Source organism: Chelonoidis abingdonii, chromosome 5 (genome assembly GCF_003597395.2).
Source record: "Chelonoidis abingdonii isolate Lonesome George chromosome 5, CheloAbing_2.0, whole genome shotgun sequence".
Taxonomy (NCBI): Eukaryota; Metazoa; Chordata; order Testudines; family Testudinidae; genus Chelonoidis; species Chelonoidis abingdonii.
The window spans coordinates 62,049,904-62,065,110 of record NC_133773.1 but is presented as its reverse complement, the minus strand read 5'-3'; the positions used below and the strand labels follow the sequence as shown (position 1 = coordinate 62,065,110).

At 39.3% G+C, this 15,207-nt stretch overlaps 1 protein-coding gene across 15 annotated transcripts in view; it reads right to left on the bottom strand.

Annotated features, from left to right (window-relative positions):
• Positions 1-15,207, bottom strand: part of TRIM2 (tripartite motif containing 2) — a 111,102-nt gene that overhangs the window by 42,839 nt on the left and 53,056 nt on the right. For 7 of the 15 annotated variants that reach the window (XM_032774654.2, XM_032774650.2, XM_032774646.2 and 4 more), the window contains exons 2-3: positions 9,198-9,379; positions 6,836-7,073 (exon numbers count right to left, since the gene is read on the bottom strand). The exons of 1 other annotated variant lie outside the window; for it this stretch is intronic. In XM_032774654.2, the coding sequence (XP_032630545.1) occupies positions 6,836-7,073; positions 9,198-9,331 (372 nt within the window). In that variant the 5' untranslated portion in view covers positions 9,332-9,379. Of the gene's footprint in view, positions 1-4,261; positions 4,622-6,835; positions 7,074-9,197; positions 9,380-14,616; positions 14,987-15,207 lie in introns of those variants that run through there. 7 more of the 15 variants (XM_032774648.2, XM_032774649.2, XM_032774647.2 and 4 more) reach the window with 6 other exon arrangements.

The window sequence follows — 15,207 nt, the reverse complement described above, 5'->3', positions numbered from 1 at the left end:
TCTTGCATACCCACAAGTTTCACCTCACTTAAATGACTTGCTTTCAAAATCAGACAAAAAAAAAATACAAGTGTCTCAGCACATTATTACTGAAAAATAGCTTACGTTCTCATTTTTACCACATACTTAAAAAATAAATCAATTGAAATACAAATATTGTACTTACTTTTTAGTGTACAGTATATAGAACAGTACAAACAAGTCATTGTCCATATGAAATTTTAGATTGTACTCATTTCACTAGTGCTTTTTATGTAGCCTGTTGTAAAACTAGACAAATATCTAGTTGAGTTGATACACCCCCTGGAAGACCTCTTGGTACCCTCAGGTATAAACATACCCCTGGTTGAGAACCACTGTGCTGTTGGATGGGTTTTTTTTTTCTGAACAGGATCTCGCATGTGCTTTTTTGCCGATGACAACTTTGCATTCTGAAAGTTCTTGCAAAATATACTGAGAAAACGTGATCAAACCTCTGATTTCCAGGTGGAAGCAATCTTGAAGTGATCTTATTGGGCTGGATATTCTAAAGCAATCAGGAAGGTTCTCTGTACCTTGAAGTCTTTAAACCATGATTTGAGGACTTCAATGGTTCAGACACAGGTTTGATACAGGAGTGAGTTGGTGAGATTCTGTGGCCCGCACTGTGCAGGAGATCAGACTAGATGATCACAATGGTCCCTTCTGACCTTAAAGTCTATGATTCTAAGATCAACCCAACTCTGCTTTCACTGAAGTCAGTAAGAGTTTTTACCATTGGTTGTAATGAGATCAGAGTTAAACCAATGTTAAGCGCTTTTGAAAGACTCACCCACTGACTCCACCTTAAAACCATCCAATCTTATGCCAGCACAATGAGGTGCTTTTAAGCCTCCGAGTATGTTATCTACCACCATTTGACACTTATAGCAACATGTTAATCTGTAGAGTGAAGTATATGTGCACTCGAGATAAATAATTTCTTACAATAAGACCACATTTATCCCAAGCTCCCAGCTATTATGCCACCTGACGTCTGTTATATGGAAAAGATGGGCAGTAGTCAAAAAATTAATTTCTCCACATTTATATTAGGATAATCAAAGTTGTACTGCGTTTAATGTTTTCCATTCACTGATCTTGTGTATAGTTGAATTAAAGCAGCAATACACTGTACAGCAAATCTACCAGTACTAACTTTTGTTCTACCAACATTTAGTTATTATTCCACATATGTAGTAGGTAAAGCTTTAAATAATTTTTTAAAAGGTTTACAAAGGTTCAGTGGAGTTTTTTAAAAAACCAAATATGCAACGCACAAACGCACCAAAACCTTACATATCTTTTCAATTCAACCAGACAAAAGTATGTGAATCCTAATATTGTGTCTCTCCCGCTAAGTTAAATATCAGCTAGTATCCTAAAAGCTCCCCTTGAGACAAAAAGCTCTTACCTCTCAGTAATGACCCCAGCTGTTTAGATTCTTCATAAGAGTGGTAACCTGCCGTACATTATTTCTTTAGCCTCAACAATGCACTTGTCAGGGTTCCCTCCCCAGGGCCGGTGCAACCATTTAGGCGACCTAGGTGGATGCCTAGGGTGCTAGGATTTGAGGGGCGCCATTTTCTTCGGCAGCAACTGCGGTGGACAGATCTTCAGCCGCCCCAGTTGCCGTCGGCATTTAGGCAGAGGGGGCTGGGGCAGGGGAGCGCGGGGAGGGCTGCCTGTAGCAATTAAGGAGGGGCGGGGGCGGCACGCAGGGGAACTCCCCGCTCCAGCTCACTCCTGCCCCACCTCCTCCCCGAGCACGTCGTGGCTGCTTCACTTCTCTCGCCTCCCAGGCTTGTGGCGCCTAAGCTGATTGGCGCCGCAAGCCTGGGAGGTGGGAGAAGTGAAGCAGCCACGGCGTGCTCGCGGAGAAGGCAGGGTAGGGGTGAGCTGGGACGCGGGGGGGGGGGCGGGCCTCAGGGCAGGGGGTGGGGGGTTGCCACAAGGGGGGCGCCTCAGGGCAGGGGCTCAGGGCAGGGGGGTGCAAGGTGGAAGTTTTGCCTAGGGTGCGAAACATCCTTGCACCGGCCCTGTCCCTCTCCACTCTGAACTTGGGGGTACAGATGTGCAGACCTGCATGAAAGACCCCCTAAGCTTATTTCTACCAGCTTAGGTTATAATCTCCCTAAGGAACAAATTCCTTTCCTTGGACGGTATTGCTGCCACTACCAAGTGATTTAAACAAACATTCAGGGAGAGGTCACTTGGAGCCCTATCTGCACCACCACCACCCCCAAACATCCCCCCAAGCCCTTTCACCCCCTTTCCTGGGGAGGCTTGAGAATAATATACCAACCAATAGGTTAACAAAGTGAGGACAGACCAGACCCTTGGGTTTTTAGGACACTAAAAACCAATCAGGTTCTTAAAAGAAGAACTTTATAATAAATAAATAAATAAATAAATAAAAATACATAAGTAAGTAAAAGAAGCACCTCTGTAAAATCAGGATGGAAGGTAATTTTACAGGGTAATAAAAAGATTGAAAACACAGAGGATTCCCCTCTAGGCTCAACTTCAAAGTTACAAAATAGGAATAAATCTCCTTCTTAGCATAGGGAAAATTCACAAGCTAAAACAAAAGATAATCTAGTGCATTTTCTTGCTATTACTTCCAATTTCTGTAATTTTAGATGGATCATTTCAGTAGGAGCTGGGTTGCCTGCTTGGTCTCTCTCTTTGTCCCAAGAGGGAACAAAACAAAGAACACAAACAAAACCTTCCTCCCCTCCTTCCCCCCTGATTTGAAAGTATTGTTTTTCCCCTTTGGTCCTTCTGATCAGGTGCCAACTAGGTTAATTGAACTGATTAACCCCTTACAGGTAAGTGATTCTGTACCTCTGGCCAGGAAGGATTTGATATTATTGCATACATAAAGGTTACTGAACACAGGATAGTACATAATAGAGATTACAGTGTAATGAAATATATAAGTAAGTAGCATACTGGGAAGTACAAAAGATGGTGGAATGACAAGGATTTTAATGTTACACTAAACACTTCTTGTGAGCATCAAAAGATAAGCGGACAGTACAGTAGCAAGTTGCATCCACACAAGTTTACAATAAATTCTTCAGTTCTAGACAGGCCCTGGTACATGCACATTAACATATCACTACCTTTTGGTCTTCTATGTAAACAGCAAGTGCAATATCAACTTAACAGCTCGCATTCTCTAGCGTAGGACTGTATGCTGCAGTTGCAAGAAAATGAATCTGATGATCTAATAATTCTCTCTCATTTCTAACTTCTATGATTCTAGGCCAAAATCTTCAAACTTTAGTGCCTGAAGTTTGACTTCTATTCTCAACGGAAGCTGCAGGTGCTCAGCACCTTTGAAATAAAGCCACTCTTATCTCAGTGCCTAAATATAATGTAGGAGTCAAACTTTATGCACTCAGATTTGGAAGTTTTACAGTATATATGACCTATCATCCTAAATGTAAAGGAAAAGTGCAAGGAAGCACCTATTCATCGTTCAAACACAGGAAATAGTCTCTGACATATAAGACTGAGTTTCTCTTATCACAAGAGAGCACATGACAAAGATGTCACGTCAAAGGATTTGTTTTAAAAAAATTAATAGAGGATATAAATAAAATGCGAAATGAGAGGGATTAGATTAAGTGGCACACAGGCAGAGAGATCACAGAATTTGCAAGGACTGAAGAAGGTTAAACTAAAATCAGGCACCAAGCCAGTGAAACAGTTCTGGCCTCCCTCCCACACACCAGTATTTATCCGATTTTAGTCAAGGGGATTTTTATTCACTTAATCCAGCATCACTGGAGGGATGAAAAATTACTTCCATAAAATAAAAAAATATTTTATTTCCAAACCAAAAATACATTGTATTTAAATATTACCAGGCTTTGTATCAAATGTGCGTTTTCCTGCCCACTTGATAATAAAAACACAATGGTATGACCTGCAATGCAATATCCAAACTAGAATGAAAAAGGTAATAAACAGCAGGAAGAGAGGGGTTAATGGAGACGTGACTGCCCATTCCTACAGCTGTGGCACAAATACATAACCATGTTTACCTAATGTCTCCCTCCCTTCCCTCCCGCCCAAAGTCCCATCTTCTCTCAAATCTCACATTTACCCCTCAGCATGTTTCTCTACGGCTGTCAAATGCACTTTCAGTGCCCTGTAACAGCACCTGACTGTCACAGATTCACTCCATTCGTTCTCATCTAGCCTAAAGGAGACTGTTCACAGAAGTCTTTACCAGTTTTCATGGGTTCAAGCTGATACCAATGGAGAATGAAGAAATGAAGTGGTCTGTGAAGCAGGAACATCTGTTTGGGAGAAAGGGAGTACAGAACATCTGGGACTCTGACCTACTAACAGATATTTTTCCATCTAAAATGAGGTATAGACATTTAACAAACATTCCCCCCCCCCCCACATTCCTGGACTCATGCAATAAACTAATCAATGCTAAAAAAGAGTCCATTATTCAATACTAGAGACTGTGCAAATTACTGCCCAGCATCTAAACTTCCCTTTTGTAAGCCAGTTAAATGAGAGACTAGCAAAAAAAACCAGCCAATATCCTGGATTTGTCTCAGTCAGGGCATGACAGAGCACTTTTTGTTCTGCTGGATGAGCTCTTGCTGTTCATAGATAAGGGGAAAGCAGCCACACTCATTCTGTTGCACCTCTCTGCAGCAAATGATACATTTTATCACTATATATTCCTGTACCTTCTCACAGAAGATACATAAGTGAATGGAAATGCTCTAAAATGGCTGAGGTCCTTCCCTTTAGACTGAATTCTGGTGGTCATTATGGCAACTACCAAATAGTGTTTCCAACCCTCCAGGATTGTCCTGGAGTCTCCAGAAATTAAAGATTAACATTTAATTAAAGATAATGTCATGTGATGAAACCTCCAGGAATGCACCCAACCCTACTACCAAAGGCCTAGCATATGGACTCCCATAAAGCTCAGTCCTCCTCCCCATTTCATTTAACATTTATATAAAGCTTCTGGGATAGGAGGTGAAACAACATAGGCTGAAATGCCAACAGAATGCAGATGATAGCCAGTTCCTGATCACTGCTTTCCAATGTGAGCATCACCCCATAATTTACTCACTGGCTACCTGAAGTCAGCACTCAAATGAAGAGCAGTTTGTTAAAGCTGAGCCCGGAAAAGAGAGAGCTGTTGCTGGTAGAAAGAGAAGCATTCTGGAAAGTTTACTCTCGCTGAAACCTTCTGAACTATCTAGGGCATTTACACTCACATAGTTATGTTATGTTGGTTAGCAGGCCTCAAAAGTCTTTGGGACTGCTCAATGCATTTGGATACACTGGATACCTAAATTAGCAATGGCAGCACAAGATGCCCACTTCCACCTACAATTAGCCACAGATCTCACCACAGTGATCCAAGTAATCATAAGATCTAGGTTCATTTATAGAAACTTATGCCCAGAAACTAACACCCTGGAAAAGCTCCAAATGCAACAAAATGCAGCAACTTGTTTGTTTAGCAAAACAAATTACAGTGGACATATCACTCTGGTGTGCTGCTTTCAAGTCTAGCTTTTCAGTTATTAGCCTTGTTCAGGATCTCTCTTCTGATAGAGTCCATCGTGGGATTGGCCCTATCACCTGACCACTCATCACAGTTACCAGTATGTTTCCATGGACCAGTGGAATAATTAGCTAATAGGAGGAGCCTCATGAACGCCAGAGCCAGAACTTCTACAGTATCTGGACCTAGATTATAGAACTTACTCCCACAAGAGGTAAGAATAACTACAGAAATCGAATTTAGATGTTGAGCTCTTTGGAACAGGGATTGTCTTGTTTGTATAGCATCTAGCACAATGGAATCCTGGTCCATAACTGGGATTCCAATGGGTTATTACAATACTGAAATAATAATAAATTACACACACACACCAATAACGGAAGGGTAAGCAACTTTATTTTATTTGATGGATGCTGGTATTATGGAGCGACTGTTTCTATTATACTAGTACCAAAACTGAGTCACATAAAAAAATTACCTTGAAAGTTTATCACAAATTTCTTGGCTTATAGAACAAACACAGCACTCATCTTATAACACAAGGAGGACAAGATTTGCAACATGGCCTGCTTTTAATGCTTTAGAAACAGGCTAAGAAATAAGAAGAGTTGGAACATTCATGTTCCAAACCAGGTTCAATGAAACATTTGGAAATTGTATGACAGACATGGACTCAGAGTTGCTCTGTAGTAGTTTATGAAAACTGTGTGTTGACACTGTTCCTGGAATGTTTCCTGAATGAATTTTAATAGGGGACTGTAAGGAAAAAACAAGATAAGCCACTTTTCTGCAAACCCTTGAGGGTTGGTGTACTGAGTACTGTATCCCAGGGCGGAGCCTAAGAGTGGCGGATTTGCAGAATTCTACCCTGGAAGAGGTAAAAGGCACAAGATCTAACACCTGAAGGAGGGCATTCAAAGAGACCAGAAAGGGGACATTGGCACAACAGACCCTGTAAATTTGACAGTGTTCTTACTGTGCTCTAGAAAAGAAGCAGGTAAGCAAGTATAGGGACAATAGCAACTGAGCTGAGCAGTAAGAAAAGAATATCCTGAATATTATAAGATGCTTTAGTATTTAGTATTGCTTTAGTATTGTTCCTTTAAAACAAGTTTTAACCTTGTTGAGATAGATATCAGAGAGAGAGAGAGAGAGAACGAACTGCTGTGGTTCTCATTATCCAGGCTATCTGAAAAACCATCATTGTTGTAAGCTAGGGTGATTAGTTTAGTATGCATTACCTGAAATCATTTCACTTACATTTCCATCATGGTTGGGGCAGGAGAGAGGTTTTCCTGCAGCAACAGCTGTGACAGTCTCCAAGATGGAGGACTCTTCGATGCTGTTGTCTGGCGTTCGCTGCAGGACATCCATCAGGTTAGTGATAAAGAAGTTGTTCTGGAGTGCAGAAACCCCTTTCTCTGGCAGAATGGAGGTCTGCCGGCACACTGGGCAAGAAAGGGTTAAACTGTGGGCTGGAATGTAATTCTGCAAGCACCTATTGGGAGGAAAGATTGAAAACAGAGAGTAGCATCAAAAGCCAAGAGCTCTTAGAAATACTTTGTTTTTTTAAAGAAAATCATTTTTAACCAGCAACAGCTGTAGTTTGCATAGCAAGAGTGAAAGCTAGCCATCATGAAGGTCAGGAAGGAATTTCTTCTCTAATCTTTCCTCCCACTCATACATCCTACTCCTACACACAAAGAACGCAGGAGACTGGATTTGATGTACCCAATATCTGATCTGATAGGACAAATATAAGTTCCTTCAAAAGTTTGTGTCTCTTTAATCCATTGGTTAAGCTGCTGTCTTTCCCAAACAATTCTCCTTGTTTAACTTTAATCTTTGGTTTTAATATTTTAGGGCCAAATCCAGTTCCCAATAAAACCAATGGGAGCTTTGGCATTGACTTCTGTGAAGCCAGGATTTCATGCTATGTGCCTTCTACAAAGGCCCTCAGCCATTTTACTTGGCTCACTGTGGAAAGCAACCACTACCTGCCAGAAACCATTTTGCTCTTCACCCACACAAAACAGAAAATATTATACTTCAGTGTTATTGGTAATACCCATTGCAAATTGAGCTAGAAAGTGATGTTTAACACCTGAACTATATATTCACATGAAGAACCATTTGACTTTAATTCTCCAATAGTTCTGTATGTAAAATAAGGAAGTTTACCAGAAGCAAAATCTCCTGGGTCAAACAAAGGATTCTAAACTGTATTTTTTAGACTGACTTTTCAAAAACCACTTTTTCCTTCTCTCCTCAATTTGGTGTAAAATATAATTCTAAAATATTGCTAGCTGCATTGGAGAGACAGTCAGACCAAAAGTGGAAGTCAGATATATTTTCAGATTTCCTTTCTAAAGGGAATTTTTTATTACATACCAAGCATTACCTACACTGTGAAAGAATGATTGTTAATTACAAGTCAATATTTTAATATGACATGTCGAAAAGTTGGACATTCAAGAATTATTTCTCTACTTAATAAAAACAACATTTTTTATTGCTTCTAATAGTGGACTAATCAGTATAAAACTGACAATCTAAAGGCTTGATTCTGATTGCACACCATTTTCATGTTGGTGTAACTCCCTTTATTAGCTTTATTGATTTACTTCTAATTTACAGTGGTATAAATTAGATTGAAGTCAGGCTTTAAGGTCTCTAAATTCTATGACAGTCTAGGAGATACAGAACTTTCAGTACTGTTACAAGCAAAGGCCATTCCCCTCCCAATACATTTGTCATTCAGAAACAACATCTTTTAGAACCACAGTAAATGAAAAGGACAATGGATTTTAACATATCATTGACCCGATTCTCGTCTCATTCCTATGTAAATCAAAAATTGTTATGGACTTTAATAGAGAGTTACTCATCACTGTAAAGCCATTGAAAATATAGAGTCAGGCCCACTGTATCTCTAAAGAATCTCTAAGATTCCTTCAGGAGCAGTTCTTCGCCTTTAACCAGAAGCCTTTTACATGCAGGTATTTCAGCTGGATTTAGAGAGCTAAATACAGCCCTATAGACCTGAACTCAAGCTGCTAACCCAAGTTGCTACGTCTCCTCTGATATTTTAACCCAAGCTAGACAATGCTGGTTAGCTGACCCCAGTTAAGAGCACACCTGTTTTTGAAGTTTAGACATACTCTAACTTGTAGAGCAATAACTATGTTTGGTCCTGGCTCTTTTTAACAAGGCAAAACCAGAAAGGGACGGTGGAGTGAAAGAAGGGAAAAGCATACACCATTCACTTATAAACATAAAAATTTGGTATCAGAGGGGTAGCCGTGTTAGTCTGAATGGGTATTCACCCATGAAAGCTCATGCTCCAAAACGTCTGTTAGTCTATAAGGTGCCACAGGATTCTCCGCTGCTTATAAAAATTTGGGATTCCAGATACTCTGTTGCTATCTCCTGCTTACTGCCCAATATGAATAATGGCAGTTCACCTCCCTAATCTTGAATTTAGAAGCATGCTTCAGGATGACCTAGACAGACAGAAGGTATATTGCTGGTTGAAGATAATCTTAGGTTTGCGGATATGCACTGTGATAACTAACAGAATGAAAAACCATGAACCAAAAACATGGAAAAAAATAGCTCTTACCTCTCACAGAAAGTGTGCAGACAGGGAAGTACTTTGGGGTTCTTATAACGTTCCAGGCATATGCTGCAAATCAGAAACTGTTTGTCAATCTGTCGCACCACAGGACTTGGGATGTTGGAGCCTTCACTGGCCATCCTAGACCATTGACATATGGGTCCTGCTCCCTTCTACCCTGCACACTGCTGAAACAGAGGGAGGGAGGGGAAGTTTTAATCAGCCTGAAATGCCCATTTTAATACCCAGTTCTCCAATATACTTCATCCTGATTTAGAGGGCAATATTTCCATTTAGATCAAAATACAGAGGGAAAACTTCTAAAATGCCATATCACCGCCTACAGCCTGGAAATAGTCAGCCATTTCTATCACAGTATATAATAAAAACCTGTGTCTCTGTGGGTTCTCTGGAAAAGTATATTGCAGCTGCATTGTAAGAGTTACAGGGCTCTTGTGCTGCAGCCATTGTCAATTCTTCCATACTCTGTGATTCAAATATGTCTAGGAATCTGTCTACCCTGGCAATAGAACCATTTTTAAACATGGACCTTTTTAAAAATAGCTTCATATCAGTTTCTCCAGCCAGAGCTTCACAAACAGAACCATTTTCTAGAGTGTGGAAGACAGTTTGTGGAATGCTTGTGCTGGGATGGCACAAGCCAGTTAATGACTTTAGTATAAATCAAATTTTAAAGTGAGTTGCCGAACATCGTTTCCGTGCTAGTGCAGATGGAGCCAAAGATGGGACATGTTTGGTTTCTGGTAGGGAAAGGAGCCTCAGCTTCAGAACCAACTGAGTGCTGGGAAGGAGAAGGTGATCAGATACTACATAATTGGGTTCAGTAAAGGAGCCTAGGTTAGGTACCTAGGAGACCCAAAACTAACACATCATCCTGCCCATCACAGCAGTTGGCACCAGCAGCAGTTGGCAGAGAAGGAAGGAGGAGATACAGGAAACAGTCAGAGAATAGCTGTAAGAAATAGAACATCCCCAAAAATGAACATCCCCACATTTCTGTGACTGAAGTCTGCTCATCCCATCATGGCAAAAATAATGTAAAGTGGGAGAACTATGTGACAATCTGGTGACACAGAAGCAAGTTTTTACTCCTCAAGAAATAGGGGCAGAAGCAGAATTGGAAATCCTGCTCCTCAGATAAGACAGTGGCCACAAAACAGGGTCATCATAAGGAGAAAAACCTGTCTCTGAGTCAGTGGAATAATACAGAAATGATAGACGTACATAACACAGGTAATAGTTAAGGAGAGAAAATGTGGGGAAGAAAAGAGAAGCAGCAGCATCCAACAAAAGGAACTGAAAACTACATGTTAAAATGTATTAGAAAATGCTAGCAAAACATGCGCAGAAAAACTGCAGGCACAAAAGAAGTGTTGTAGGAAGTCAAAAGCAGTAATTTATTTTCCTTCTAACCAATAAACCCAGCACTATTCCTGCACTAGAGATATTCTTGGTTTGGCAAACTTCTTGCACTGGCTTTTTAAAGAAGCTGGAGTCCTCTAGGGATCACCTTGTAATGAGCAAAGAGTCATAAAATTATTCACAATTAAAACATTACGCAGTATGAATTCAAGAGAACATATGAAATTTATATGCGGGGGAGGGGGGGAACTGGTCACTGGTTTCCCTTGTTTTATTATTTCAGTTCTAACATTAGTGGTTACAGTATTAAATCATATACTATATTTTTGGTTCCTGTATAAATGTGTTTTAAAAATGTATTTCTTTCTTGTCACTGTTCTGTTTCAGTTTTCTCCATAACAATATAAATGCACTTAATTGTATAAGTGAACTTATACCAGGTGCATGTGCATAATACACACACAGTTGATCATGTGATCATGTTACATGTTAAAAGTTTGAGTTAAAAAAATAGCTTCCAAAAATAAAAAAGCCAAACCAACCAGCTTCTGAAAGCAAGATCAAAAATGGAGTATTAGACAAATATTAAAATGCATCAGTCCACTGGGATGGAAGGCTTGGGGAGTTTCAAAGATTTGATTGGAAGGAAATGTATTTGATCATTAATTCACAGTTCCATCTGCTCCCCACTCTGTACTAACCTGAAATTAAAAAAAAAACAAAAAACACAAGAGTGAAAAACAGAGACTGCCTGCATGCACTAAAAAGCAGATTACAACCAGGATACGGATGTCAAATGTAAAAAGTAACACCCTCAGCCATTTCATATCTGTAATATAAAGAGCATTTATCATAGTAAATGAAATTCTTAAAAGAAAAATATTCCTCAAGTCCATTGCTGCAGTTATTACTCAGGCAAAAACTCTCACTATTTGAATGGAAATTTTGTCTCATTAAAGACTGCAGGATCTTTACAGCTAAAATGTTTAAGTGAATGCAGAGACTTGTTTATAGTCAAAGATCTTTCATCTGTCTGATCAATTACAGTTCCGAATCTCATTGTAAATCGAATATTGTATACAGATCTCATCCTATCCACTTTAGGTTTAAGATATTAATCATCCAAAGAAACCATGGACAAGAGTTTAATAACAACTACATTCCATTTAAAATGTTCAATACACATTTTGTCTAGAACACAGCAAGTCCGGATTGTGTCACTCTGCTGAAATGAATGGGTTTCCAAATGTGCAACTTAAGGCAGAATTTGGTCCAGTTAGGGTTTTTATTTTTACAGAAACTTGTTTCACTGGTTCTCTTCCCCCTGTGACACTGCCCCGTCATGTATACTTTTAGGAGACAGACTATGGATTTCAGACAAACTGATATATCATGGGGTATACAGACTGAAGTCATTTCTGATTAAACCAAACAAATGTGAGTGTCCTCATGCTACAAGCTTTTTCTTTTCTTTTTTTTTTTAAAAAAACAAAACTATAGCGAGCACCTGTCATTGCATATAACCAGACTGAAACAGCTCAACAAATTACAATCTTAGTCCTTGATTCTGCAAACATTTATGTATGAAATTTCATACATACCAGTCGCCAGAGAATAGTTTAATGTGTAAGTGTTTGCGGGATTGGAGATTAAATGTCTGATCCTGCAACACTTACTTGTGCAAGTATCCCACTGAGCCAAATTCATCCTGAGTGTAATTCTACTAAATCAATGGCGTTATGCCAGGGTGGAATTTTACCCACTGACTACTAAAGGAGTAATCAAGAACTACTTGTTTAAGTAAGAGCTGCCTCTCTTAAATAACCCTCCTAGAAATTGGTTAAAAGACAAATTTTTATTTTGATTTATGGCAGCAGCAGCACTACACAGTGTTAAAATAGCCCTGAAATATAGGATAATTAAGGATCTAGCCAGAGTAACAGTAATTTTTAAAAAGGACAACATTATATAATCCCATCTTTTGATTGTCACATTTAGCCAAAACTTCTTGAACTCTTTATGTGGTTTAAATTTAAATTTTTAACTTCCAAATATCGTCACTGCAGAAAAGCCATTTGGCTAACATTTGGGTGCAGACTACTGCTTTGTTTTACAGAACACAGAAAACTTCTTTTCCTCTATTAAAGGCATTAGAAACACAAGGTAGGTGATGCAATATCTTCAGGTCTGCTGAAGAAGAGCGCAACGTGATTCAAAAGCTTGTCTCTTTCACAATCAGAAGTTGGTCCAATAAAAGATATTACCTCACCCAACTTGTCTCTCTAATATCCTGGGACCAACACGGCCAAAACTACACAGCATGTTAATTTAGTTGCCAAGTCTCCAGGATTGGCCTGGAGTCTCCAGGAATTAAAAAAGTTGGCCTAATCTTCAATTAAAGATTATGTCATGTGATGAAATCTCCAAGAATACATCCAACCAAAACTGGCATCCCTACATGTTAATGCCATTATAATCTAGCTTCTCAACCAGGTGGAATAAGAATGGCCATCAGTGTTTAAAATTAATGTAAGACCTTGGGAGTCTCAACATATATATTACAGATCTCTCTCTCTCTCTGTAAAACTCTCTCTCTAAAGCTGAAGGTGTGTGGACTATCACATAAAAATACATCAAAAACCACATCCTCTGATTTTATGAGCATGCCACTTTGGAAACCCAGTTGATCTTAGCTAATCCAATTCTTTGTCACCCACCCAGTGCTCAATGATTACATTTTGTCTCTTTTATCCTTCTGTATGGAAATATTTATCCATTTTCACTCAAAATATCCTTTAAAGCTCAAAGAAAAAAAAACAGTTCTAATAGTGTAAAAAAATCCCAACCCTAACAAGTGTACACAAATTCAGTAAGAAATGTCAGCATGCAGCCCCACCCTTATGGAAAAGAACATCCAGTAGAATTTCATAGCGATAAAACCCATTAGGGTATTCTAAAAAAAACCTGCACAGTTTAATAGAGAATAATATTCTTCCTACAGCTCTTTTTTGAAAAAGAAAACATAAAACAAAACAAAAAACACACACAACCTTTAGACTTTCAATAGATTCATACGTTCCAAGATCAGAAGGCTCCACTGTGATCGTCTAGTCTAGCCTCCTTTAGAACACAGGCCATAACACTTCCCAAAAATATTTCCTAGACCATATCTTTTAGAAAAACATGCAGTCTTGATTTTAAAAAAATTGTCAATGTTGAAGAATCCACCACGACTCGTGGTAAGTGGTTGCAATGGTTAAATACTCTCACATTAAGAATGTGTGTCTTATTCTCCCTATGCTTCTACAACAGGAATTTAATTATCTATGAAGTCCTGTAAGATTGTCCATATACAAAAAAAAATTATAATTGCTTGTTAAATTCCACAGTTCTTTTTCATAAAAGGGGAGAACTCTCCCTCCTTGAAGACAGTGCTATTAAGGAACTCCACCCACCTAGAACTGCAACTAGACTGAAAGGCTATCAGAATAAACCAAATAATTTGCTGTTTCCTTGTCTGCTGCTTATCAATGATATACAGAACCTAGGTCTATTCATGTATTATGAATGAATAGGTTTTCAATGGCAACATTTACAATGGAATTGTCAGAAAGATCTGTAGGAAAGGATGGGTGGGTCTAAATCATGCTGCTTCAGAGAGAGCATTATACACAGGGAAACTTCCATCAACCAGATACTATGCCTACCTGTCTACCTGCACAGGAATAAAATGAGGAATTCAATCCAGTTACAGCCACAGCTACAAAATTGGTCTCAGAACACAAAGTCAAAATACAGAATAAATTACTCAACCTCATCAACATACAGAAATCTAGTACACTTGTGTCAAAACTCATTTTTGCATTCCGGTCTCTCCCACCCTTGTAATCAGCTTGGTGCCACTGTTTAAAATATAGAGCAAGCATCTTCATTTACTACAGCATGCAGCATCATAAAGAACAAACAGAGTGCCAGAACAGAAGGGGTGACCCAATAGTAGTCACCAGGCATAATACTGAGCAAATGAACATTTCAGACCTACCCATTTTTGTAGATAAATAGCTTAATTAGTGCGTGCTGAGGATAAAATCCTTTCAGGGATGGAGCTGCAGTTCCTCAGTAATCCAAACAAGCAAAACATTATTCTGTAAATATTTCAACTTTAAGAGCCTCAAGCATGAAACTGTTTAAGAACCCCTGATAGCACAGTCATTATTAGAGGCACAGTATATTTTTTGCTCTATGTGGTGATGCTCCATTCCACAGAGAGGACAGGTGTAAAGAAAAATGGAAGAAATAAGAGGAGGCCCAGTGAAGTCATCATGAATTTTTTTCCTCCCTGGGTCATTAACAAGTGGGAGACCCCTTCCCGACTCAAACCAATCAATCTTTATTTAGCATATCTTTCTCTCACGCAGCCTGTGTTGAAAGACTGCAGCAAACTGTGCAAGGGATTGTGGGATAGGGATGCAGCAGAGAGCTGCAATGAGATTCGCTGTTTTTTTTTCCCCCTTCCTCCCTCCCACCCCCTCTTCCCTAGTCAGCAATCAGCTGTTTCAAGGCTCAGGCAGAGCCATTGAATTTGGTCACCAGAATGTTATTACAGGATTAGCAGGCGGAGACAGCTACCACT